This window comes from Sabethes cyaneus, chromosome 2 (assembly GCF_943734655.1).
Source record: "Sabethes cyaneus chromosome 2, idSabCyanKW18_F2, whole genome shotgun sequence".
NCBI classification, from domain to species: Eukaryota; Metazoa; Arthropoda; class Insecta; order Diptera; family Culicidae; genus Sabethes; species Sabethes cyaneus.
The window spans coordinates 99,605,762-99,633,274 of NC_071354.1; the positions used below are offsets into that span (position 1 = coordinate 99,605,762).

Genomic DNA, 27,513 nt, shown 5'->3' on the forward strand with positions numbered 1-27,513 from the left:
TCGCGCTCCTGTGATACAACACGGTCGGGTTAAACGACACGTTTTTCGCCTATCAAAACCACGCGGTCTGTTTCACGACTTGCTTTCGTCTGTTTCCCCGAATGAATGCGGGTCACAACAGTGTTGTTCAGTTGAGTTTAGCACTAAAAGCGTCTTCCTGAATCGGTTGAACTATTAAATCGATTGAGCTGTTATGGATACTACGCAGTGTGACTAACGCTATCAGCTGTCCCAAATGTTTTAGTATTATTCAGCTTTTTTAATAATTGTACTTGACTTTTATAGATAAAAAAATAATTGAAATCAGCATAGTTTTATCTTTATTTACGAGTATTTATTTTAAAAGCAGTCATGTGTCACCAGTTAAATTTTCTAAACGGTGTTATTATGCGAAAAAAATGCTTGCGTGGTAAGTTGTTATAAAATAAACTATTACTGCACCAGTGTTATAGATAGCATATGGTTTCAATATTTCAAAATAGCATTCTTTCGCGTAGTAAATAAACAAAAGCATAAAATGAACATAGCAGCATGGCACGAATCAGAAGCAATCTATCAAGTTCGTTGTTTCTATTCATTGAGTTCTTCTTCTGATATGTTTTCTTCCTTCATCTGTTCAGCGATTTTCCTCGGGTCGTAATCTGAAACGGAAAGCAAAATTATTTGAGTGACCAGTTCGGTACAAACTACCAAGCGCACACACTACCTTGATCATACTCTTCAGGAGAGCGCGCTTTTCGTTCCTTTTCCAACGTCTGAAGAAATTCCTGCTCGGCTGCATCGCACGCAGCTGAAAGTCAAACAGATTTGAAAAAGTAATATGAAACTGTAATACTTTCAAAGTCTCAGTAGGTACAGTAATTATACAGGGTTATATTTCTGAAGTCTTTGATTTGTCCTGCATTGACTTGACATTTGATAGTTTACAGCCTTATTCTGTATTCCGACGGATCGGTTTGCCAAACAAAAGCGAATGGTTTTCTCCATTCTGCTGGCAAAATCTAATGGGCGAAAAAACTCATTCAAAATAAGACACAACCTTTCACGAGCGGCACTGCCCAGTTAGCTTCGAGCTACGATGCTGGTCTGACAAACCAGGGGTGACATTGTGATTCTCGTTTCGAGTGATTTTGGTTCGTTTCGACCACGTTAAACAAATGGGCGAAACGAACCAAAATCACTCGAAACGAGAATCGCAATGTCACCCCAGTCATCGTATGTTCGAATCTCTGCTGAGCGGTATTGCTTAGAGTCAAGTAGGATACTTGCACTAGCCCCGTAATTGTCCTGTACTCTGTCCTCTACTCGAAGCTTGTGAATATAAAAGGGTCAAACCTTAAAGTCGTTTATACACATGGCCTTGTTTTATAACCTTTTACGATTTGGAATATAAACTTTACACACATTTTCTACTACACATAAGGTACCCCGGGGTAAGTGGGAATACGCGGTAAGTGGGAACGGAGCATAACTCAACTTCATATTCTCCAGATGAACCTATATAGAAATGAAAAATACAACTTTAACGCATACATTAAAATCATAGAATATTTATAATTGGCATTCTAAATAACAGAATAAAACTTTAAATTTGAGTGTCATTTTCAATTTGCGGTGTAAGTTGGGCGCACTTTTCTATAAATGATATTTTGGTCGCATGCTTTCGTAAAAGTACATAATATTTTGACAGTAGGTAACCATAATTCAGCCGTTCCGAATTATAGTGGTCTATTGACCAATTAGCAAAATTTACAGAAGACGCAATTGTCTAGAAAGCTCTATAAAAATTCTTATTTTCGCCAAATCAAATGTTCTGATGGGCAGGGTATAAAGGGATCCAACATGAGAATACGTAATACCAACTTTTGTTGAAACATGCGATTTATTCATACCAATGTACATAGACCACTATGATTTCATATATAAACTACCTGATATCCACAAAACGTTCCGCAACATAGTGGTCTATTTCCATGGGATTTGTAAATGTCAATAAATGATACAAAACCACCATAAAATGGGTATTGGTGAAATAGTATGGCGACTGGGTATGGAATATCGTGCTCTGGCGCCATTTTGGAATCAAAGATGGCGGCTTCCGGTTTTCTGAAATGGACCGCAAAGGATTGAAAATAATGCAAAATCCCCACAGTATGGGTATCAGATGAAAGGTTTTAAAGGGCCGAAGTCGAACATTGTCATCGCTATTCTATATTTCGAACGGATTGGTATTTCGGACGAAACTTTTTTCGAACGAAATTTCCACCAGCAAAATCATATGTGCAAAACATCTCGTTCGAAACAAGTCCAATGAAATAAAGATTCGTTCAAAATATAGAATAGGGGTGTGTGTTCCAATGTAGTTTTGAAATCAAAAATAGTCGAATATCGATTATTAATAAGTCTCGTGTACATAGACCACTATAATACGGAACAAAATGGTTATTCTGTTCTAAACCAAAAAACATGAAAAAAGCTGATTGGAAATTTTATAGTTTGTAGAGTACGTCTATGCAAAAAGTTACGATTTATGTAAAGATCAATCAGTCAATAGACCACTATAATTCGGAACGGCTTAATTAGTGTATTAACAAATTTTCGTGTGTAAGCTAATTGTTTAATTTGACAAATGGCACTAAATATATAGGTCGAAATTCAGTGCGCCCGGGACAAGTGGGACCTATTAAAAATAAAGTTTTTCAGATCAAAACTTCCTATCTTACTACATTTTTTAGTTGTACCCCGGAGTCGCTTTTTACGCGACTATTTCAACGCGAATGTCGGACTTAACGGGGTTTTTACCCGAATTTCGGAATTTACACGTTTTTCCACGATATTTTCGGTATCTACGCGGTTTTTACGCGATCTTCAGAATTTACGCGGATGTGCTTAAAACATTGAAGCAACATCTATTTTTACACGTAGGTTTGGAATTTACGCGGTTTTTATGCGAATTAAAGAATTTACGCGGTTTTGATTTATGCGAAACGTATCCTTCGAGTAAAAAGCCACTTGAGTGTACCACCGTACATTTTAAGTTCAAAAACATATAATGTTTATATCGGTAAAGCTTTAACCCCTTAAAGACCAAAAATTTTTGAAAAACTAATTATTTTTTTATTTCAGATTTTGATACTAAATTTGTATTGATTCGACCACGGGAAGTGGCCGAAAAACGATCATACACATAAGCATTCCAGTGCGGCGTGGAACAACTTCGGGGGAATAAAACACCGCTCCTGGAGCTCCTGGAAAACCACGATTTTCAAACTTTATGTACCTTTTTCTAAGAAACTACACAACGTATTGGAACAGACTTTTTTCGTTTTGTTAGTAGTAGCTTGGCAAAGACTTTTATAACTTTTGAGTTTCGTAAACAAAACACAGCTTGAGGAAAAAGAAAAAGAAGACAAAATTCTATTTTTTCAGGCATCCATTTTTCTTCTCTTTCGTTTTTCTCAAGCTGTGTTTTGTTTACGAAACTCAAAAGTTATAAAAGTCTTTGCCAAACAACTTCCAACAAAACAAAAAAAATTTGTTCCAATACGTTGTGTAATTTCTGAGTACATAAAGTTTGACAATCGCAGTTTTCCAGGAGCGGCGTTTTATACCGCCGAAGTAGTTCCACGTCGCACTGGAATGCTTCATACATATGATCATACATATCGTTTTTCGGCCACTTCCCGTGGTCGAATCAATAGAAATTTAGTATCAAAATAAGCGGAAAAAACATCAAAATCTGAAAAAAAATGATTTTTTCAAAATTTTTGGTCGTTCATGTCCCTTAAAACAAAATTGAAAAAGATTAAACCAAGAGGGCTCAGAAAAGAAGTCTATTAACATGGCTTATGAGAGAGCAATCAATTCGGTCACATTCTGGCGACACATAAACGATGTTAATTGAATTATAAAGTCGCCCGTTGTGCTTTAAAAGTAATCTGATATTGTTACGGCGTTTTTGGATGAACCATTAGGAGAAACATTGTCTTTGGTTGTTTTCTTCAATGCTTTAACGTTGCTGTATATTAACATACACTATTTCCTGTTATTTTATACTTTTTATTCAAATTTGAGTATAGGTCCCACTTGTCTCCCCGGCTAGCGTCATGGTTTTGAAAATTTTCCTTACACACCAGTCTTTTTTACACGGTTTACTTAAGAACGGTGCAACTTAGGGAACATTTACAAAATACGTGACGAATGTGCTGAGAAATAAATAAATGGTCCCTAAGCTGCCCCGTTCTTAACATTCGAAAAAACCAACCGTGCAAAAAAATACTTTAGTGTAGATTTATTTTATGTAAATCTATAGTCCTTATAAACCTTCGAAGTGATACCACTGAAGAGTTTCTGTGCTGCAAGAATTTTAGAGTAATCATAGGTGTAGAGGTTAGTAAGTGACTGGATAATGCGTAAAACAGACCCCATGCTAGTCCTTATTCCTACCTTCTCGTATTACCAGCCTAAATACGAGCTACCCTAGCAGAGATTAACCAACCCCGGTGGAAACTAACGTCGTATACCAAGAGGGAAGGAGGCAGAGTGTTGTCTCTGCACTATAAGATGGCAGCCCATCACGAGACTCGGTTGAGGATAAAGGGCCGCACGCTATGTCCGAAAGGCACTTATTATTTAACTTCATGCACCTCAGGTTTCTATTCACAGGGTGTTAGTATTGGTCAAAATTATTAATTTAAAGAAGATCTTAAAATATTCTTCTATCTTGGGTTTTTTACAAAATTCAATTTTCAAGGTTATTTGGGGGCATCGCTATTAGTCTCATTTGGTAGGTAATATAGGCTCATAGATCATTATTGATTTGTTTTTTGATTGGATATTTAATTTGAAAGTTATGAGCAGTCGTATACAGCATAATAAAATTTACAATTATTCATAACGATTTTAACCAGATTAATCAGATTTCTATTATCTTAGTATCAAACGAGAGGCCTTAACGCTGTGAACATTTCTGCTAAATCTTATTAGAATTGGCCTTACCAGTCAAAAGTTATCGGAAAAACATTGATGAAATTATTCAAGCAAACTTTACTTAGGGTAAGGAACGAGTTAAGCAGTATCACCTATTTTAATCAGTTGAAAATAAATGAGCCGAAAATGCACTTTTTTATTCATATTTTTAAAATTTTTTGATAGGATCATCTTCACAAATCACTTAACCATAGATTTAATTCACACAAACACAATTTACTGGGTTTCCGACAAGAAATATGATGAATTAAAAATTGTTGTCCAAAAACGTACATTTTTCAGCTGCTGAAAGCAATCGCCACCTCGCTACTAACGAATCCATCACAATTTTCAGCACTGATTACAACCACTCTAAAAGTCAAGCACTCAATTGTCACATACCATATTATTCACTCTCTTTTTTTTTCTATTATCTAAGGCTTTGTCACTAGCCGAAAGTTTTATTATTTTATAACAAAACTGAAAACAAATTCTGAATTGACGGAACCTGTTCACCAGTAGCAGCAGCTGCAGCAAAACTGATAAACTATCGTGTTGCCAAGACACTGTTTCGATTCTGGAAATAAGAATTATAGGTTTGAAATTAACTGAAACCTCCAATGGTGAATACGTGGTTCAATACTTTCAAGAGAAATGTATGTTCATAATTAATTTTTCTTTTTTAGAAACAACAGAAAAGACAGCTTTTTCAATAATTTTCGAAGATTTTCTCAGTGATTTAATGAAGCAACGATGTGTTTCAATGTTATTTGCTTTGACAACACTGTTTTGAGTCGGACCGTGCGTACTGCTATGTTTACCTCTTTTGTTCTCCCACCATCCTTATGAACAGCGAGTGAGACGTCAAACTCGCAATTTCCCATAAGAACACTAGAGAATAAAAGAGACGACGAATACCGTTTGCCGAACGGTGCCGTGAGTGTATGCCCCGATAAACAATTTAGACAGATGGCATTTTACGCATCTATGCCGATTACGCATCAGATGCCGATTAGTAGGTCGCGGATAGGAACGCGAACTTACTGAATAGGGGGGAAACTTTGAGGGATTTTTTACAGGGACGTAAAAAAATTCAGATTTCAGGATTGCTTAAAAAAGCACCTTGAGGGTGAAAATATGTTCGGTCTGATCAAAATTAGTTCCACCGCTCCAACTTTTAAACCGGAAAATCAAAAGTTTAGCACAACAATAGTGTCTTCCAATGGTAACAGCTTGAAGAACTAAAGATAGCAAGAAGATTGGTATGCTGATATCCCCCACTTAGTTAACCCATCGCTTGTAATAAGGTAAAACAATCAGTGACCCGCTTAGACTGCTTAAAACCGGTTCTTTACCCTATATGAACCAAATAGAAAAAAACGCGATCATGTGCTCTAGCGCAAAAATGCTTCATTTTCCAGGTGGTAAGTTTATTTAAAAAATATGGCGCAACTTTCTACACTATTAGGGTGACCATAAATCTACCTATTGGGGTGTTACAAATTTTTGTTTTTTTAAATGCGTCCAAAAAAGTACAGTGTCTCCACAAAAGTTGTAGAACACAGTAAAATAAGCAACTTTGCTGTAGGCTGTATATACAGTGGACCCCCGTTCGTTTGAACGATTCCTCATGCAAACTAACGGGGATAGTTTTTAATTTGAACAACTGGTAACCCTAAATATGCTGGAACTTGTGTGAACTGCCTGCCCTGTTCTTTGTTATTGTTTGGGTGGTTTGATTCAGTTGGCAGTTGCAAGCAGCGATATGCCATTCTCCGATTGGATTTCTACAGTAATCGTTGGGAAAACGCAATGTGAAACAGATTAAACACGCCAGATCAGTACAAACAAACGTGTTTATGTGCATTGTCTGCATAAGCAAATGATGTCATATTGAGAATGACATTTGAACCATTTTTAATTTGCACGTCGTGCAAACCAACGGGGTTCAAATTAAAAAGTGTTAAGATTAAAAACGGCCAAACGAACGGGGGTCCACGGTAGTAACTATCTACCTCTTACTGGTTGCGAAGTATAACGATTTTTTTTAAATGCAGCGAAAATTGAAAAATTGGGATATCGAAAAGCGGCTACGTCACAATTTAGATAATTAATTTTTACACGTCAAAAAAAAGTTCGAATCTCGGCTGGGAGAGGCTGTTGGAGTCAATAGGATCGTAGCAACTGGCCCTGCAATTGTCCTGTACTCTAACAGCTGGCTACGAAGTCTGTCGTATAAAAACAGAAGGTCAAGTTTCGATAACAGAATGTAGCACCTAGGCTTTGCTTTGCTACTACCCATAAACGCATAACAGTCCCATGTGATTTTTCACCACTTTTGAAGTAAGCCTGGGAATCATTTTTAAATTGTTCATGCTTTATTGCTTTCTGCTAATCCAGTGTACTCTGCACGCCTGGGTTCGTATCCCATCCTCGTTGCCACAAAATTGTTGTATCTTACCTTGTCCACTTTAAGAACACTGGTTTTAAATCAAACTCCTTCGCGACTTTTAAACTGTATTTCGACCGTTCACATCAACAGTATATCCTGAACTGCTTGCTTACATCTACCTGACTATGCTCTAACCTTCTTAGCAATCTCTCACCCTCTCTCTTCTCTGCATAACTCTCTACAAATATTTCAAACAGTAATGTTATGTTTGTTCCCAAAATTTTGAACTATGTCAGTCACAAGTTACAAATAAACGCGTTACAGTCTCAGTAGTTAAAATATAACAATAAACATCTGCTTTTGTCAAATGCCTGGGCCGATTTGACTGAATAACTACCAAACGCAGTTTTGTGGCCTAGAACCCAAGTAACAATTTGGGTTTTATTACACTCTTATGATGGAATTTAAGTCCAAAATTGGTCATGAAGACCGCCATAAGAGTACAATAAAATTCACATGGTTGCTTGGGAAGAATTCTATTGAACAGTATTCGGACCGGATGTACGGTTCGGAAGATATGTCCTGAGCAAGTTCCGGAATGTATGAAACATGAGCATAGAAGCATCTTGAATTATAACAATTCCGTCATGCGACACCTCCAAGTACATACTCGAAATTGCACAACTAGACCATTGGTAGCCGTATAAAATGTTTAAGATATCAGCGGACACATCTCACACGTCCGGGAATGTTCCGGATCGGGGATCAGTTTCTGATTTGAACTAAAATACAACATCTCTAAGTACTCAAAATTGCAAAAGTAGTTCATTTGTCGTGATATAAAGTGTCCAGGATTACATTGGCCATAGCTGGACACGTTCTGGGAACGTTCCGAATACATCCAGAAAAACAACCAGTTTCTAACATAAACCAAACCCCAGAATGCGACCCCGCTATTAACCCCACACTTTTCCCAGCAGGGATAGAGGGTTGAAACTTTTAGAAAAATTCTCTTTTAGGTCAACTAAGAAAAAGCCGCTGACATGTATTTTTAATTTTGACCCTGTATCCCGCAACGCTACGTTGCGAAAACGCAATGCCGGGCGTTCAGGGTATACCGTTTTTGCATACCTTCATTATTATGCATATAAATACTTCATACTTTTTTACCGTTAAATCAAACTTGGGATTTTATTTTTGGGATTTTGAGTATTATTGAAGATTAAATGAACGACTAAGAGTATTACATGTTATGTTTTATGATAGATATCGAAACATTTGGGTTGGAGACCATCTTTGCAATAGACTCATAGTGTGCAGTTTGAATGTTAAATACATGTCATCGCAGATGATTAAATGCCAACCAAAACGTTCCGGAAAGGTAACATTAAATGTGGGTCCATGAAACTGTCGTTGCTGTTACTCAATTCCTCCAGACATTCCTGAGGCAAAGTTACTTTAACGATTTTATTACGCTCTTATCACAATGGCTGCTCCATCTGTCATCAGTGTTTGAAGCTGTGAATTCTATGTTACGTAAATTTTTATAATGCTTCCGGGATATTTTGAACAAGCGAAAGATAAGATTTACATTCATTTGTTTACTAAAAAGCAACGACATCAAATGAAACACCACAGCGAACGAACGAAAACAAACGTTTCAGTTGCAAATTTTGAATATCGTTTCTTCCTGGCGTTGCGTTTTCGCAACGCAAAGCTTAAAACCTATCCTAAAATTACAAAAATAATCAAAATTGTGAAACAAAGTATTTTTTGGCAAGCAACCGATTCTTACTAACACTGATTAATAGGTCAGGCGTTAATAGAGGTAAAATCGAGTTTTATGAGCATTTTTCCTTAACTATCTGAAAAATAGCAAAATCTGTTGTTTTGTCACAGCTGTAATTATATTACATGTAACATGTGACCTTTGAGCAAAAACAGTTCGATTAGATTTTTTTCCAATCTTTCTTTGTTTCTCAAGGTCCAAGTTGATATCTTAAACCGAGCCTCCTCTAGAATCGAATGAAAGTGCGTTGCGTTTTCGCAACGCTGGAAGGAAATGGGTTAACTAAAAATAACAAATTTCAAATAAAAGGAAGACATTTTTTGATACCTTTGAAATATACAAATTTATCAGTATATTATATCCCAAGTAACAATTCGGGTATTATTACACTCTTATGATGGCATTTAAGACCAAAATTGGTCTTGAAGACCACCATAAGAGTACAATAAAACTCACATTGTTGCTTGGGCATAGACATGCATATGTATTGATGATAAATAGCATAATGTTATAAAAGTTGAATTATGTGCCGAAGGCGTGTCGAATTCTAACTTAAATGACGAATGAGATGGTATAACAAAGGTTCCTTTCACCAATAGGTGGATTAAATCGGTTTTTCTCCGAAAGATGCTTCGATCAAGGAGCATACACCGGTGCGCAAAACAAACGATGCGCAAAACGCTAATCAGACCGGTAGGCCTCTGCGGGCTGAAAACTGTAACTTTCGTTACATTAGACATACGTGCATTTGCCGTATTTGAACGAAAGATGTTGCAGACTATTTTTGGCGGGCCACAAACGGAAAACGGAGAGTTGGGCAGGCTTATGAAACACGTGCGACGAGCTGCAGTCACTACTTGGAGAGCTTCCTATCGTGTATCTGGCGGATGTTGGGAAATTACGGTGGACCGGACACGTCGCAAGGATGCCGGACCTGTAGAAACCTTTAAAAACTAGTCTGCTGCTGAAACGTAATGAAATGTACCGCTGAAATCTACATTTCATTAGAATATCTGACGAGATATTTGATTTCCGTGATAGCATCCCGAATTTCGCTGCCAAAATAACAAATACAATTTAAAATTTAACTTACATTTACATTGAAATAGTTTAGGTTTTTCATCAACGACATCCTCCTGGCGATGCAATGTACGAACCTTTAGTTTCATCTCTCGTGACTTCGCCTCAAGAATTTTTTCCCGTCTATTCTCTCTTTCCAACATCTATAAATTTGGAAGTTTTATATTTTTATCCCAATTACAAATAAAATAGTGCAGCACCGCAGTTAACAATGGCTTATCGTTCTTAATCGTAGTCATATTATCAGACATTTCCAGCAAAAACGTAGCCCCTTTGCAACTTCCTGCACCAACCAAGTAACCTGTTTCGTGTGCACGCAGGCACTTCAAGCTTTCGTCACACACTTTAATAGTAAGAATGGGTTCATTCTGCTGCTGTAATAAGTCCCAAGCATCCAAAACTCCATCAGCTCGACTCACGTAGAATATCGAATAGCGGGTCGGGTTCCAAACTCCATCGGTTAACATCACTGCATGATGTTTAGTCCAAATTATCGAACTTTCACGACAATCTTCTGACCAAATTCGCGCTATCCAATCACCGATAGTCAAGAAATTTTTAACGAAAGCAGGATTACGTGTCAGTGAATATATAGGACCAGTATGGCAAGGAAGCTAAAATATCAATTTCGCTTATATTCACCATTATAAAAACATAATAATTTTAAATTACCCGATACACGATTTTCTCTTGCGGAGATTTTCCCTTTCTATTGCAAGAAAATAACATGCCTTGTTCCGTACCACACATGAATCTAGTTGGGATAGATGTTTCGTATTCCAAACAGCTAATACCATACGATCGTGAAAGATCTTGCTCGTCTGACTTTATTGGATCCATTAGAAGAGTATCAGTAGGTTGCGATAACTTTCTCGTGTCCCACCACATTACTTGACCGTCGGACGAACCGGAGAAGAATTCAGTTCCACTCTTGGAGTTGATCCACAGAGCAGAGTTGACCGTTGCCCGGTGTGAAGCTTCACGTTCGCTAACCATGACGGGTGCTTTTTCATTTCTGGTGTCCCAAGCTGCTACTTGGCCATTGTACAATCCGCTCACCAAAGTGGTCGGATCTTTTTGATTATACTCAAAACATATCATGGAACTGTGCGGAGTAAATCTTAACAACGGTACGTTTGGATTTTCGATTTCCCAAATATAAGAGGACACTGCTTTGCCGCTCATTTCTTGAAAATTCATATTACAGTGTGATACTGCAATCTTTGATCCACCATCTGGTGACCATGATAAGTGAGTAACAGGTTGCTTATATATTGAAGGATCTCTATACACATTGAGTGTTCTTGAATTGCTTTTTTCCATCAAGGGAGCAGGTTCTAGGCCATCAAAATAATTTTCATAAATATTTACAGCATTATTTTGGTAGATACAATGCTCCATTGGTTTCGTGACCGATGTTAGCTGGCTTACGTAGTTTTCATCTTTCTCGATCTTTCTTCGATAACGCACTGTTTGTTCCGGATCTAGATAATTTACATCTTTCGGCCAACCACCTTCTGAGTGTAATATTCCGCGAGTTTCATGTTCTGCGCTTTCTGTGTTAACTTCACTGAGGGCCATCTGGTAACTATACTGTGTTCCGATATTAACCGGATCACGAAGAATATAATCCTTAAATAATTCATGGTTAGCAGCTTCTGAAAACTCGACCTTGTTTTTATCCGAGAAAAGACATTGTCGCCCAAACTCGCGACGTTCTTTTTGATAGGTGTATTCGATGTCCATTTTAAGTGCCCAAATTGTCCTAAATAAGAATTTTTTAATATCCTTTTTTTTCTTTTTCGAGTTTAAGTTGCGAAAATCTAAAGAAAAGACTTTTCTTATAAACGTTGTTTACTTTCGCTCAACTAGCTACACGCGTAACGTAGTAACCACGAATTGATTGATGTCGCATCCTTCCTGATTTGATTTACCAAATGCGCCTGTCCTTTCCACGCACGTGGTCGCAGCTATACAATTCAGTCATAATAACACATGTTGCATTGTTATCACCATTCTGCTGAAGAAATCAACAGTTGGGTTTTGGCTTTTAGCTGCATTGCCGGCTGACAAGGGCTACCCCGAGCAGCAGAGAAAGGCCAAATAACATAAAACTGTGTTATCAAAATCATGTTAACATTTGGTCTTGTTTTGGCTGACACAGTTGGTAAAATAACTAAAAGTAATATCAAAATTTTACTCCTTCATGATCAAAAAAACTACTTATGTCAGTTGGAATAACAAAGATTCTCTTTTGGCATGGGCTCCATACTCCGACCAACATATAGGTACCTATGTATTTATAGTTCACGTTTCTTTTAGCAAAATGCGAAATGCAGAAAAAACAACATAAGTGTATCAGACCTCTAAGCAGTTTATGCAGCAGCGATATACACGGCTACTTTTAAGCGAATTTTGGAATTTATGAGCTAAAAAGAAGATAGTAGAAGAAAGCAATGAAACATGGGTGTTTTCATAGTATTTATAGTAGGGGTTGAAGGGGGAAGAGCAGAAGAGCAGAAGATTAGGTAAAGCGAGGGTAATGGAGCAACACTTACTAAGTTCATAGTTCTTTCCTTTTAACCATAGAGCAGAGCCGGCGTTATACGGAGCGAGACCCTGTGCAGACTAAGCTGCGAGTCCTTTTTTGTATGCCAGAGCGCATTGGGTCAAAAGGCCACTGCGATGGTCGTAATGATCGTCATTTGGGGCAGACTCCGATTATTCAACACAGTTTACGGACTGCTCATACCCATTGTTGGAGTTCATATAGATAGCTTTAATCCTGTGCCCCTATTCGGTACTAAACATGGTTAATAAAATCAATGACCTATATAGTTTTCTGGAATTTTCTCCATCAACCTAAGAAGTGTTGATGTTAGATTTATTGATCTGAAATCCTTATGCATGGTTTTCTCTTTTTTATCTCTCCTAGATAAAACCACCACCCCTTTTTTCCGCCGAAAAACTTGTTGAGTTCGGGTATTATAACGTCGTCCTTTTTCTGTAAGAAAATGGGTCGATTACCATCCGGACCAGCAGATTTCATTGGTTCAAATGAGCTAAGCACCCATTTCATCGAAACGAAGCCTCCGTGAACAATCGACGTGCAAGCAGAGCTGAGTCGTTTGTAACGACCCATTCCAAAGCAGTGAGGTCTAATTTCATCGGTTTTTCTTAAAACTTTACACTCTGCATTTAAATTAAAGAGAAAAGGAAACAATGGAAATCATGTAAATATTTCCGAACAGCAAGTTGTGCTAGCTAGGCTAGGAATTGTCGAACAGTTCCCGCGATTATTGGCATACTTGAAAGAGATGTAAAATATATTTAGTCCATTGCTTAAGTGGTTCTGCACGGTCAATCTGTAACTGACCAGCTATTTATTATTGGTACTTAGAAAAAGGTTGCCTTTTGACGTTCGATGCTCTGTTTAGAGTACGAATGTAGCTATTCTTTTGCTGTACGACTGTCGGAAGAATGAACGTTGTTGAAAATTGCGGCAGCGGGTTGGGATTTATAAGTAAACTAAAAAAGAAATATTCGTTTCGTGTCGAAAACACCGAAAATGTAATGTATTGTATGTTTATTTGTCATGTATTGTAAAACTATAAAAGTTTATAATGATTGATAAGTATAATAATATCAATAAACCTTTATCTTAGATCCCACTTCCTGTGGGTTAGCCACGGAGCAGTCCACTATGTTATAAAGAGTTTGAAATCGAATGGGCGATTTCCTTTTTATTACTAGTTTCACAGCACAGCGTTCTAATAGATAACGCCACTTTAGCTTGCCCTTTGAAGTATCTCCCATCTTGAGAAACGCTTCCACCTTACAATTGAGGGTGTTTTCGGCGGCCTGGCTCATGAGACGACAGTTGGCTAATGTTCCTGTGTGATCCGTTATATCTACTGGAATATCAAAATTGATACTTATATGATATGGAGTACTTTGGCACTCTTCTTTCTGACATCTAGAATCGGAGATTCGGAGAAGCGTTTTACAATTTGAACTGCAACCATAAATCACATAAAGTTTCTATTTTAAAACATAATTCTGAAGCTTACCATTTGCGGCTGGTGACTCTGGAGCACCCATCCAAATCAAATTTAGTTATTAATGCATAACAGAGAGCTGTAAACTGATCTTCTTCAGTTTTAAGATCCCCTTCGGCTCTGTCTACGATCTGTTGAACTGTCATTACGGATGTGATTGTAGATGCTTTGAAAGAAATTAAGAACTAAGTTTTAATTCATCATTTGAAACATTCAATCTTACGATCCACTGTACTTGATAAAGCAGAATACGCAAGCTCCGAATCCTGTGTAGATGTTTTCATGACGTAAATAAGAAGTTTGTCAGCTTCTTCAATCGCCGGATCCTCGGTTATAATTGTTCTTCCACTCATCCCCAAACAGATGACCTTATGGAACTGATCAAATTCTACCCTAACATCCATTATCATCAAAATTGTGGTCAATGGAATCCATTTATCAATTCGTTCGATGTACTCGTTGTTCCAAAACTTGATAGACATGCCGGCATGTGAGGTATCCATTACAATAACTTCTCTAAAATATTTTAGCTTGCCTGTTTTGGTAACAATAATTTGCTTTTTGGGACGCACGCTTCGCACAGCGACTAGCACGTTTACGTTCTTGCCATTGATACCTTGACCTCCTGCCGCAATGTCAGCCAGCAGGTAAGTGTCAGAAGCTAAAACTGTTGGAACCGAGATCAGTTTTCGGATTTGGTCCAGTCCGGAACCCTCATGGAGCCTGATTTTATTATCGTCATTTTCACAGAGTGACAAACTGTACACGGATGTAGATTTGGGATTAAATTGTTCCGCCCGATCGATGCAATTCAAAATAACCTTTGGTTTTGTAATGTTCACTACATCACCAATGTGGAATAAATTATCATATGATTCGATTATCTGACTAGAGTTCCAAATAGTACAGTTGATTGTATCTCGACCACTGTCTCGGATAGTTAGGGTCATTACACCACGACTACTGGAGGAGCTGCCATTGGAACGATGGTTAGTTGATTCGAAAAATTTCGGATCGCTTTTAGCAATAACAACGCCAATAAGAATAAAACTTCGAGATTCTTGGTTGATTTGATTAATTCGCTTCGTAAGAAGAATTTCCGAAGACATCGTGAGAGTTACTACGCCAGTAGGCAAAGTCGCTAAGTGATTTGTCAGTAATTAACAAAAATAAAATTCCGAATGCAACTTAAACTTACAACTTATAGCAACGAAAATGAGATTGAGATGTCAATTTGCGTGATGAGAATGTGAAAATCAAAAAATAAATGGAAACGGAAAACGGAGGTACCAGATTTTTCTAAAAACCTGCTCTAAATCTTGTTTGGCAACCGTTGCTTGGTTTTAAATACTTATACACTCAGAAAAATGATGATACTTGCTGTGAACCATTTCGCGAAATTTTCAACTTTTTGGTTAAAATTTGACAGTTCGAGGGTTATTTCTCCTTGAGTGGTTAAAATCAGTACTGAGCACATTGAAAAATCTATCCAGCGATAATGGCGTATATTGAGCACAAGTGGGAACGATCTTTTGACATTCATTGGAGGAGCGTCGAGTTCGCCCTGACAGTGTTACTATCGATACATTCATGATTGTTTGTTATTCGGGTGTAAAAATGTAAACATTGTTTAATTTTGCAGATCAGCTGAAGTGGAACATAACTAAACGGATTCAAACTTTTATAGTGGTTTGCGGCCATAATTTGCTGAAGGCACTGGCTCAAAATACTTTTTCACAATCGTGCGAATTAAACATTCGAAACTTTACACATTAACGCAAACATTAACTTCATGTTGGTCGAGCCGTTGTCAAGTTTGCTCTCGAACAGCGTCTCGACTTGATAAGAAACTTTCCGTTGCGTAGTTGGACATTCTCCCTGAAATTTGCGAAAACTGCAAAGCCACAATCCATAAAACTTGTTGTCCGTTCAATTATGTTCCTCTTAAGCTGATCTGAAAAATTGAACAATGTTTACATTTTTACATTCGAACAACAAACAATTATGAATGTATCCATAGTAACTCCGTCAGGGCGAACTCGACGCTCCTGCAATGAATGTTAAAAGATTATGCCCACTTGTGCTCAATATCCGCCATTGTCGCTCGTGGAAAGCTAGATATGTGGGACACATATAGAAGCTATACGAAAAGTTTTCTCAATGTACTCCTTTTATTTCTAATAGAAAGGGGCTTTAAGGGCATTTTGAGTAGTTTGAACCTAGTAGCTTTAACTAAATCCGACCTATTTACAGGTATACACTCAACCCCCGCTAATATGAAAAACAGCTCGTTCAGATTGGGCGAGTTCATTTTTAATCTGAATATTTGGTAACTCTATTCATTTTCACACACGCGCAAGAGGCGCACTCTATGAACTTGTTGTTTTGATTTGATGAAAACAAACGTTTTGAAAACATCTCAAACGTGCACGAATTCTAAAGGTTCGGTTTCTATAATACGAAATTGGCTCGGCAGTTTCGACTAAAATGGTCTATTTTGAGTGCTGGAGAGAGGAAAGTTGCATATGAGCTATATTGCCAAAGCTCCCGTGCAAGAGGAAACGCATTAAGATTTTTTGCTTTTTTTTAATTTACCGGTCCACTTTAACGTCAATTGTGTGTGACGCTTGTTCGGTTTTTAATGTGAACGCATTCATACCACCGGGGTACAGATTAAAAATGTTCAGATTGAAGAAGGTCATACCAACGGGGGTACACGGTTAGTATCTTAAATTTTAGGAGTGTAGTTTGCGCCGAAGTTCGGTACATAAATTATTTCCAGCTGACTCTCTCTCTGCTTATAAGCACTCTATTCAACGTGCTAGTACTTCAGTGTTTTATTATTATTCGGCTATTTCCTTTTTCAGTGTGACCGTGTTTTCATCGTTTTTATTTTCCTCATTTTCTCTTTTTTGTTGTCATTTTGTAATCTTTTACTTTTGTATCAGCGGGTTGCGAAGATGCCAGATGTACAAACTTGCCTTGAAATATTGATTTTGGAAGTTCCTGTGCAATAATTATTAATTTAATATTAATTACAGATTTTCCAGCTTTTCTGGTTATTTAAAAAATTTATGTAATTGCTCGATATATTTTTGCACAGAGTAGAGTGACTATTTATAGATCTATATGTAGCACAGAGTTTTCTTTTAGAGTTTAACAATAGTTCATTTAATGGTTCCAAATTGTCTGGCATCTCTGGGTGGTGATTACTCCATTACTTGTGTGAAGTTAGTCACGTAGTCTCGGCAATGTGTCCTGCCCGTCCTGCCTGGCCTGTACAGATCATAACGGTGAAGGAATCAATTTTAACATTGAATAAATATTAGTTTATTTCAATCTAGCTGCTGTAGATACTATGAAGATTAGTGTTTTAGATTTACCTGTAGCAGAAATGGCAGCCGTAGATATTCAGAAACCTGTGGTGGTCACTCCGGACGTTAAGATAGTTAAGGCCAAACCTGTGCGAAAGGTATTCAAGGGTACCACGAGAATAATAAACAAAATTCCACAATCGCTACTCAATGATCCGGAGCTGAATGCGGCCATCAGTGTGCTTCCAACTAATTACAACTTTGAGTTTCACAAAACGATTTGGCGCATTCGAGAAATGAAGGCAAAACGAGTGGCACTGCAGCTGCCCGAAGGTTAGTAGGTATTTGAAATTCTGTGTGTTTTTGAGTGAAACGAATGACCCTAATTTACAGGTTTGCTGATGTTTTCGCTAGTGATAAGCGATATAATCGAGAGGTTCACTGAGGCGGACACTATTGTTATGGGCGATGTGACATATGGCGCTTGTTGCGTAGACGATTACACAGCTAAAGCTCTAGGCGCAGATCTGCTTGTGCATTATGGGCATAGCTGCCTTGTTCCAGTTGACCAGACAGCTGGGATAAAAGTGTTATATGTTTTTGTAGATGTAAAAATAGATGCCTTACACTTCATAGAAAGTGTAAAAATTAACTTTCCGAAGGAACGCAAACTGGCTCTCGTTAGTACGATACAGTTTGTGGCAACGTTGCATGCTGCTGCTAAGGAGCTTCGTGATTATCATTACGATGTAACGATACCACAATTCAAACCGCTAAGTCCAGGAGAAATCCTAGGTTGCACGGCTCCTCGAATTATTGAAGAAAGGACGCTCATCTACTTGGGTGATGGACGATTTCATTTAGAAGCAGCGATGATTTCCAATCCTGACTTGGAAGCGTATAAGTATGATCCATACGAAAAGAAGTTTACCAGAGAATACTACGATCACTCTGCAATGCGCAAGAATAGAAAACAAGCAATCGATGTCGGTCGGAATGCACGGAAGTTTGGACTTATACTGGGGACGCTAGGACGACAGGGTTCAACCAAGGTGATGACGCATTTACAGAAGAGAATAAAGTATCATAATCGCCAGGCAGTGATTATTTTACTTTCGGAGATTTTTCCTAGTAAACTGGAATTGTTTAAGGATGTTGATGCCTTTGTTCAAGTAAGTGAACTGTTTCTAACTTAGGTTGTGAAGCATCTGGCGAAAACTTTAACTTTTTAGTTAAATATAACTGTTTGACAAAACAGTTGTCGCGTTTTTGAATTCTGACTGAGAGCCACTATTATAGTTAGCAAGATGTAAAATCGTAGCATTAGCATTTTTCTATTCAAAACAATTATCCTAGTAGTTTATAGATTTTTATCACACTCAAACGTTACGAAACGCCATGTGCGATCATTTTATTTTAAAATTCGATCATGTATTATATGGCCGCATGTTTTAAAAGTCATTCAATATATTTACCGCAACAGGTGGCATGCCCAAGGCTCTCTATAGATTGGGGAACAGCATTTCCAAAGCCGCTACTTACACCGTACGAATTATCCGTTGCATTGGGTGACGCTCAGTGGAAATTGGATGACGATCATCGGTTATCAAGCATTGGCACAAATGGACAAGAAACTATGAAGGAGAACAGGATGTTCAGTGAAGCATATCCGATGGATTTTTATGCCAACAAAAGTCTCGGCGAGTGGACTCCCAATCACAAACCGTTGGATATATGCGAAAATTCGTTAGACGGTGGATGCTGTGGGAGATGCACAGAAGAAAAAAACAGAAAAGAAACCAGTTAGATGCCTGTATGCACCAGCGTGCCCGGAAGCTTCCAACATCGTGAGATTAGCCACCAAAAACACTCGAATTATAACACTAGGACATTCATTGAAACAGTAAAGCTTTTTGTGCTTAAAATAATCAAGTAACACGCAATCTATTATAAATTATGAGTTTTATGATAGACTTATGGCTGGTTTGAAGGTGGGTGTTCTGAACACATCTGTGGTAAATTGTATATATGTGTTATTGCATAACAGTGCGTTAAGGTGTTTGTGGCTATCACTTGGAGAAAATATAGGTATTGTACCCAAATAGAAAATTAAAATGTAATTGAGTTTTTATTAGCTTGAAATATCATTCAGACTGGGAAGTTTTCAGTGCAGCAAAAGCTTGTCTTCTGGCAAAGTAGTGAGTTTGTTTATAATAATTGCTTAAAAGCGCATGCTCTAACATTTGTTGATTGCCCAAAAAATAAATCGACGATATTTGCAAAGACTAACACCCATATTCTGTATTTCGAACGAGTTGAAATATTTCGATCGACTTGGCAAATATTTCGTTCGAGTTGTTTTTTCATATGAAGATCTTTCGTTCGAGCCGCTGTTTTTTCGAACGAAATGTCAGTTACGAACGAAACATGAACTCGTTCGAAATACAGAATAGGGGTGTAAGACAATCGAGTATTATAGCACAGACAAACAGTCATAACTCTTGGAAGAAAAATCTACAAAAATTAACGTACCTCACATTTAGCCTGAACACTTGCACCATCTATGATCGACATTCGCAAATATCAAATAACAATAGGAGTATCCCTCGAAGTGGCAAGTATTTTTTATGGGGAATTCCCTTTCTTTCGTCAAAAAGCGCCACTTTGACCAAAACGGAGACATTCCCAACTAAGCCCAAATTTGAAATGACGGTTTAATCGGTACGAAGAATGGAAAACGAGTGTTATGTCTGTTTGTCTGTGATTATAGTTTAGTATTATATTCGTACCTACCCTCCCCCTGATAAAGCGAAATCATCATTTTTCAATCAAGATTTTTAGTATCTTTAAAATTGTTGAAAACGCTTGATTACTAAGTTATTGGAAAGCATAAATCATTTTTTCTATAAAGCTTCCGTACTGATATCCATGTGAATGCAACAGTCAAAAATAAATTTTGGAATAATCAGAATGGAATAATTTTCAGTTACTCGATCTAATGAGAGTTATATGATTCTTTCTATGCATTACACGTGATTATAAATACACAAATACACGTGCAATAAATAGTAATTACTAATAAAAACTGCTTTGAAGCATTCGACAATTTTTATTTTATTTTTAATTAAATGTGATACCTACTTTAAAAACTGATGATAATCTGCAATAAAGAAAAGTTTTACTGAGGCCTGGGTGATTCGAAGCGCGTTTTGCCCACGGAAATATATTCACAAAGTCACCCCAAGGAACAATTTTTGCTTATTAAACGTTTAACCGACAGCTTTTATTCAGCACATGCTGTATAGCTGCTTTTCAAGTATGTCTAAACACCTCTGTTCAATGCTTATACAGTTGGTTTTGGAGAATTTAAACAGCACAGTGCTGAATATGGGCGTGGAAGATACGTTTGTATGACTGTTAGGCAACGTACAGTAAAACGTTTATTCAGTACGTATAGATATGTTTATTAAACTACTGCTGATGACACTGAAGCTACGTTTATTCCACAGTAGTTCAACATTTAGACAAGCAAAACGAAAAAAATATGTAGGAAGTATTTATTTTATTTTGTGGGTTTCGTTATTTTTATGTCCATTTTTGTATTCATGTTATTATGATTTATAATGAGAGACTTAGTAGGAAATCATTGGTTGACTCGAAATTTATCTAGCCCGCCATTATACTTATTTCACTCATCCGGATTCGAACTTACATCCTGTCAGTTGGAAGCCGTCGACGAACACATCTGAGATAATCTGACATATGATGGGCACCGAGTTTTTAGCCGATGTAGATTTACAAGTTTAAGTTTGTCAAGCGTGGAACAAACCTCGACTAAAAGATATTTAGGCGCTGAAGAGTAGCTTCTTAAATCATGTTAGGCATCTGCTGTACAAAATTACGCTAGAAACATTTATTCAGCGCATATTAAACAATTATAAACTATTTGTACTAAGCTTTTGGCTAGCTGCAAAAAAATGTTTGCGACTGTTTATTTGTGATGAGTTAGCAGCAGAAGTAGTTTGTGCTAGTGCCGCAGAGAAGCAGTAGTTTTGTCACCCCGTCATTACCTTACGCAGATTATCCGGAGCTAATCACTGCTTTAACCCGCTCGCTGCCTGTGCACATCTGTTTGTAATCGGGTTGGATCTAAGTTTTTTCATCCAAAAAAACAGCAGTGGATGGCACGAGAAGGAGAGGGGTTTTCACGCACCACAGCGGGAGGTGGCAATGCGATTGCGGTGCTACCAGCCAGCAGTGGTGGCATCGTCACTATGCCACCCGACCTTTGCTATTCTTAATCTATCAAAAAAACAAATAAAATAAAGTGGGCGTAATATAAATTTGAATTATAAATTATAAAGTGTAAAGTATAAAGTGTCATTCAAGTTATTGGTGTTATTGGTTGCCATCAAGCACATTTAATTCCACACCTGCTCTTAGAGGTGCTGCTGCTAATACGTTTGTACGGCAATTATTCAACTCTTATTACACACAACATTCATTCCACTCTTATTCCACTCTTTCAACACACTTGCTCTCGACACTTGCTGTTGATTCGTTTGCTCAACGCTCATTCCACACTTATTCCACTTTTATTCCACACTTGCTCTTAGCAATGCTCCTGATACGTTTACATAACGTTTAATCCACCCTTATTTCATTATTATTCCACAATTGCTATTAGCGATGCTGTTGATGCGTTTGCACAACGTCTATTAGACATGCATTTCCATGGTTGCCTTTTAGCAACCGGTATTCCACACCTGCTCTTATACCTGCACTCTTATTCCATACCTATTCCACAGTTACTTACCGCTCTGAAAGTTACAACCAAAACAAACTTTCAGAGCGGTAAGTAAACAGAGTGCAAATTATCGAAAATCGGTAGACTTTTTGTAGGTGTTTGACGATGTTGCTGTGTAAATCTATTACCCAGTGATTTGTAGTGACCGATTTGTGTTCGCAGGTTTAGTATACAATGATCCTGCAATGGAATCTCTGGTCCCAAGACCAAGTGTTTCTTCCCCCCACGGACCTTTTGATCGGCATTGTGAAGTATATTTTGGACGGAGCAATCGACAACGTACGAAATGGAGACACGTATCGGTTCTAGTTCTCCTGCTAAACGAACTGTACGCGGCAGGATTTCGGAGTTTCTTCAAAGTAGTTTTTTGATGTGCAGTTTGTTGTCGGTAGTGATAAGGTACCCGCCAAGGTGCCCGTTCAATGATTATCGTACGATTATAGTTTTTGAGGGCGAGAAAGTGCTTTGTTTTAAAATTGAAAAGAGCTGAGTTATTTATTTGTTTCCTGACATGTGTAATAAAGTGGTTCTAATAATAATTTCATAGTGTTATTTATGTTATTGGTTGCCCTCAGGCGTCTCTTATTCCACCTCTCTTAGCGATGCTGCGGATACGTTTGCACAGCGCTTATTCGGCATGCATTCTCTTGAATGCTTTTAAGCGACCAATATTCCACACTTGCTCTTAGCGGTGCTGCTGATACATTTGTACAACGTTCAGTCAACTCTTGTTCCACACTTACATAACAACTGTAGAGACAGTGTAGATGTTGGTTAGAAGCTAGAAAAAATATGGAATATGACGTTTACACAACATATATTTCAGCAAATTAGTTTATTCAGCACCGGATGCCACTACACAACTCTTATTCCACATCTGGTCTTTTAAGTGCTTACGTTTTGTTCCTTGGGACCTGCAGATCACCTGACCAACGCACAATGAACCAAATTAGCCACGGTCTCTAAGATTTGCGGCTCTGCTGTACAAACATACGTTTCCTACGGGGCGTGGATTTTAACTATGACCATCACCTATATATGTATACTAGCTGACCCGACAAACTTCGTATTGCCACAAATTAACCTGTGTTGTACATAAATCATGAATCTCGGATGATCTTTGTCACAATCTCGAGTTTTGCAAGCCCCCCAGTGGGCGGCACTTCCGACGGCGGGTCACCGGCAACACTCGCGACCGTCTCGTCCTGAATGATCTAGTGTTACTATAGATAGTTTTTGTGATCTTGTATTGACTAATGTTTTATGGAAGAGTCTCGAATTTCTCGAGTTCGATTAGTTTTTGAGTTTCGCAAAAATTTCTGTTTTATTTGTATGAGAGTCCATATCCCCCTACCACAGGGGTGAGAGGTCTCTAACTATCGTAAAATAAATTCAAGACTCCAAAATCTCCCACATGCCAAATTTGGTTCCATTTGCTTGATTAGTTCTCAAGTTATAAGGAAATTTGAATTTCATTTGTATGGGAGCTCCCCTCTTAAAAGGGAAAGGGGTCGTAATTCACCATAGAAAAAATTTCTGCCATGTAAAACTCCCACATGCCAAATTTGGTTCCATTTGATTGATTGGTTCTCAAGATAAGAGGAAATTTGCATTTCATTTGTATGGCAGCCCACCCTCTTAAAGGGGAGATGGGCCATAACTCGCTTTTTAAAGAAGAGAGGGGTCTCAATTCACCATAGAAAAAAATCTTGCGTCCAAAACCACTTACATGTCAAATTTGGTTCCATTTGCTTGATAAGTTCTCGAGTTATGAGGAAATTTGTTTTTCATTTGTATAGGAGCCCCCCCTCCTAAAGTGGGGAGGGGTCCCAATTCATCATAGAAAAAAAATTTGTCTCCAAAAACACCCACGTGTCAAATTTGGTTCCAGTTGCTTGATTAGTTCTCGAGTTATGAGGAAATTTGTATTTCGTTTGTATAGGAGCCCCCCTCTTATAGTGGGGAGGGGTTCTAATTCACCATAGAAAATATTCATGCCCTAGAAAACTTTCACATGCCAAATATGGTTCCATTTGCTTGATTAATTCTCGAGTTATGAGGAAATTTGCATTTTATTTGTATAGGAGCCCCCCTTCCTAAAGTGGGGAGGGGTCCCAATTCATCATAGAAAAAAATTTTGTCTCCAAAAACACCCACGTGCCAAATTTTGTTTCATTTGCTTGATTAGTTCTCGAGTTATGAGGTAATTTGTATTTCGTTTGTATAGGAGCCCCCCCTTTTAAAGTGGGGAGGGGTCCTTATTCACCATAGAAAATATTCTTGCCCTTGAAAACTTTCACATGCCAAATTTTGTTCCATTTGCTTGATTAGTTCTTCAGTTATGAGGAAATTTGTATTTCATTTGTATAGGAGCCCCCCTCCTAAAGTGGGGAGGGGTCCCAGTTCATCATAGAAAAAGTTTTTGTCTCCAAAAACACCCACGTGCCAAATTTGGTTCCATTTGCTTGATTATTTCTTGAGTTATGAGGAAATTTGTATTTCGTTTGTATAGGAGCCCCCCCCTCTTAAAGTTGGGAGGGGTCCCATTTCACCATATAAAATATTCATGCCCTAGAAAACTTTCACATGCCAAATATGGTTCCATTTGCTTGAGTAATTCTCGAGTTATGAGGAAATTTGCATTTCATTTGTATAGGAGCCCCCCTTCCTAAAGTGGGGAGGGGTCCCAATTCATCATAGAAAAAATTTTTGTCTCCAAAAACACCCACGTGCCAAATTTGGTTCCATTTGCGTAATTACTTCTCGAGTTATGAGGAAAATTGTGTTTCTTTGGTACAGGAGCCCCCCCTCTTAAAGTGGGGAGGGGTCCTAATTTACTATAGAAAATATTCTTGCCCTCGAAAACCTTCACATGCCAAATTTGGTTCCATTTGCTTGATTAGTTCTCGAGTTATGAGGAAATTTGTATGGAAGCCCCCCCTTTTAAAGAGGAGAGGAGTTATAATTCCCCTTATAAAGAGGGGAGGGGTCTCAATTTACCATAGAATAACTTCTTGTCACCGAAGACACCCACATGCCAAATTTTGTGCTATTTGCTTGATTAGTTGTCGAGTTATGCAGAAATTTGTGTTTCATTTGTATGGGAGTCCCCCCTCTTAGTGGGGGGAGGGGTTTCTAACCATCACTAAAACCTTTCCTGGCCCCGAAAAACCTCTACATGCATATTTTCATGCCGATTGGTTCAGTAGTTTTCGATTCTATAAGGAACATACGGACAGACAGACAGACAGACAGACAGACAGACAGAAATCCTTCTTTATAGGTATAGATATGTGCGCTCAAAACTGTCAACCGTATACCTACCAGACACGTCAAAGCCATCCTCCTCGGCTGAACATCAGACAGCTAACCCGCATTCTGCCGAAAACTACGCCGAACACTGAATTAGGCGCTGCTTTATTCTAAGGGGTTAGGTCAGTGCTGCAAACCTCGAAGCCGGTTAGGGCAGAATACGCTCGGCCGTCGTATCGGAGGGGCCGCTGTCGCGGCACTAGGTAAAGAACCACGGAGTAAACAAAATGATTAGTTTGATGGGGAACACCAACAAGCTGTGGAGAGAAAAAAAATGTTTGAAGCTGGCTGAAAAGCTGGCAATGGCTCTACACTGGGTTATTTATAAGATTTGTGAGAAGGAGAAGCTACCGGAGGAATGGATAGAAGCAGTGGTTTGTCCCATTTACTGCTGCTGCTGCACTGTTGCAGCTATGGCCGCATAAGACTGGTATACGTTGCCTACAAGGTACTCTCCCAGATCGTGTTACGTCAGCTGTCACCGAACAGGGTTTCGTAGGGAATTAACAGGCGGGCTTCAAGGAAGCTCGTGCAACTGCGAATTAAATGTTTACCATCACGCAGATCTTACAGAAATGTCGGGAATATAACGTGCTCACGCATCACACCTTTTTGGTTTAAAAGTAGCTTACGATACAGTCGATGGCAAATAATGCACGATTACTGTTTTTCAGATGCGACAGATCAGAGCTACATTGGATCGAGTGATGTGTTTCGTGCTCATCACGGAAAAACTCTACAGTTGCAGCGACGAGCTAGAAGTGGTAAATAAGTTCATGTATTTAGGATTGCTTGTGACCGCGGGCAACAACACTAGTAAGGAAATCCAGTGGCGCATTCAAGCGGGAAAGCGGACCTACTTTGTTCTTCGCAAAAAGTTACGATCAAGAATTTCGTTAGAATGCCAGACAACAATGCGACGAAAACAGTTCTCTTCAACAATCCGACAAGACGGCTCGACCAGGTCGAAGGTGATTTGCGACTTTTGAGACGACTGGGAAATTGGCGACGAGTGGCCCTGATTATGCTACTATGTGTAGCCCTCCAAACTACTCAGCGGGAAAAGGTAGGGTATTCAAACAGATGTGCGTCACGGCTATTGCTAGATTCAATTCGTGTTCCCGTCGTAAACAGAAACCACTGGAAACGAACCAATAATCAGGATAATATCACAGCTAGTAATATTGCCAAGAACTCAAGGCTCGAAATTATATGAAGGCCATAAGTCCAAAGAAAAGTAAAAGACCAGCACTGAAAACTCCTTTTGGGTTCGACCACAAAAGTTGCAAGAAAAGCGGAGATAAAATTTCAGGATAATGACGCCACATGACGCTATCAAAAAACCTTGATTTTACATATAACTTAACGGCTTATTTCCAATTTCCCAACAATTTTTACTTAGAGTTAGGCTATATGCGCTTATCTAAGGCTGATGTATCTGACTTATCCTCGACGACGACGATTACGACGATCAAAGTGGCTTCGGACACTGTAGCTAGATAGTACAGGGTCTCGTGTTCTACCCGTCGTGGCAGAATCGACAGCTAGGCTACCGATTACATAGGTGTTTTAAGGTGAAACTGTATTGAATCCCAACATGGCCGGATCGATGGAACACATATCCTGACATGGACGCCATTTTTTCAGCCATGGGTATTCAGTACCGTTTCATTTTAATTGCAGGCGACGGTTGCAAGCCCGGTAAGCTCCGGGATACGATGCTGGTCTAACAAGCCAGTCGTCGCCTATTCGAATCTCGACTGGGCGGTGCCACTCTATCCAGCTTTTTACGA

General features: G+C 38.5%; 3 protein-coding genes across 4 annotated transcripts; 1 reads left to right on the forward strand and 2 right to left on the reverse strand.

Annotated features, from left to right (window-relative positions):
• Positions 1-570: 570 nt before the first annotated feature.
• LOC128735759 (dynein intermediate chain 3, ciliary-like) lies at positions 571-11,975 on the reverse strand. The gene is made up of 5 exons (XM_053830248.1): positions 10,902-11,975; positions 10,430-10,843; positions 10,243-10,372; positions 707-790; positions 571-641 (listed from the first exon to the last, which is right to left on the reverse strand). The coding sequence occupies exons 1-5, from the start codon at positions 11,973-11,975 to the stop codon at positions 571-573; spliced, it is 1,773 nt and encodes a 590-aa protein (XP_053686223.1).
• Positions 11,976-13,874: 1,899 nt separating this feature from the next.
• LOC128738027 (meiosis-specific with OB domain-containing protein) lies at positions 13,875-15,396 on the reverse strand. Its single transcript, XM_053832833.1, has 3 exons — positions 14,511-15,396; positions 14,300-14,453; positions 13,875-14,244 (listed from the first exon to the last, which is right to left on the reverse strand). The coding sequence occupies exons 1-3, from the start codon at positions 15,394-15,396 to the stop codon at positions 13,875-13,877; spliced, it is 1,410 nt and encodes a 469-aa protein (XP_053688808.1).
• Positions 15,397-17,373: 1,977 nt separating this feature from the next.
• On the forward strand, positions 17,374-19,694 carry LOC128735228 (2-(3-amino-3-carboxypropyl)histidine synthase subunit 1). 2 transcript variants are annotated; one of them, XM_053829722.1, is made up of 4 exons: positions 17,577-17,580; positions 17,665-17,934; positions 17,995-18,773; positions 19,085-19,694. In XM_053829722.1, exons 2-4 carry the CDS (start codon positions 17,682-17,684, stop codon positions 19,406-19,408), a joined length of 1,356 nt encoding a protein of 451 aa, XP_053685697.1. In that variant the 5' UTR covers positions 17,577-17,580; positions 17,665-17,681; the 3' UTR covers positions 19,409-19,694. The 2 variants fall into 2 exon arrangements, with proteins under 2 accessions (XP_053685696.1, XP_053685697.1); XM_053829721.1 differs by having other exon boundaries at positions 17,374-17,934.
• Positions 19,695-27,513: the final 7,819 nt, after the last annotated feature.

What these genes read in the sequence shown, in the direction of transcription:
- LOC128735759 (XM_053830248.1), bottom strand. Translation starts at nt 11,975, where the DNA reads ATGGACATCGAATACACCTATCAAAAAGAACGTCGCGAGTTTGGGCGA. An exon ending in ATAAGCCATTGTTAACTGCG is followed by an intron (nt 10,373 to 10,429) that starts GTGCTGCACTAT and finishes CCAAATTTATAG; the next exon opens with ATGTTGGAAAGAGAGAATAG. An exon ending in TAAACTATTTCAATGTAAAT is followed by an intron (nt 791 to 10,242) that starts GTAAGTTAAATT and finishes TTTGACTTTCAG; the next exon opens with CTGCGTGCGATGCAGCCGAG.
- LOC128738027 (XM_053832833.1), bottom strand. Translation starts at nt 15,396, where the DNA reads ATGTCTTCGGAAATTCTTCTTACGAAGCGAATTAATCAAATCAACCAA. An exon ending in TTTATCAAGTACAGTGGATC is followed by an intron (nt 14,454 to 14,510) that starts GTAAGATTGAAT and finishes TTTCTTTCAAAG; the next exon opens with CATCTACAATCACATCCGTA. An exon ending in AGAGTCACCAGCCGCAAATG is followed by an intron (nt 14,245 to 14,299) that starts GTAAGCTTCAGA and finishes TTATGGTTGCAG; the next exon opens with TTCAAATTGTAAAACGCTTC.
- LOC128735228 (XM_053829721.1), top strand. Translation starts at nt 17,646, where the DNA reads ATGAAGATTAGTGTTTTAGATTTACCTGTAGCAGAAATGGCAGCCGTA. An exon ending in GGCACTGCAGCTGCCCGAAG is followed by an intron (nt 17,935 to 17,994) that starts GTTAGTAGGTAT and finishes CCTAATTTACAG; the next exon opens with GTTTGCTGATGTTTTCGCTA. An exon ending in ATGTTGATGCCTTTGTTCAA is followed by an intron (nt 18,774 to 19,084) that starts GTAAGTGAACTG and finishes TTACCGCAACAG; the next exon opens with GTGGCATGCCCAAGGCTCTC.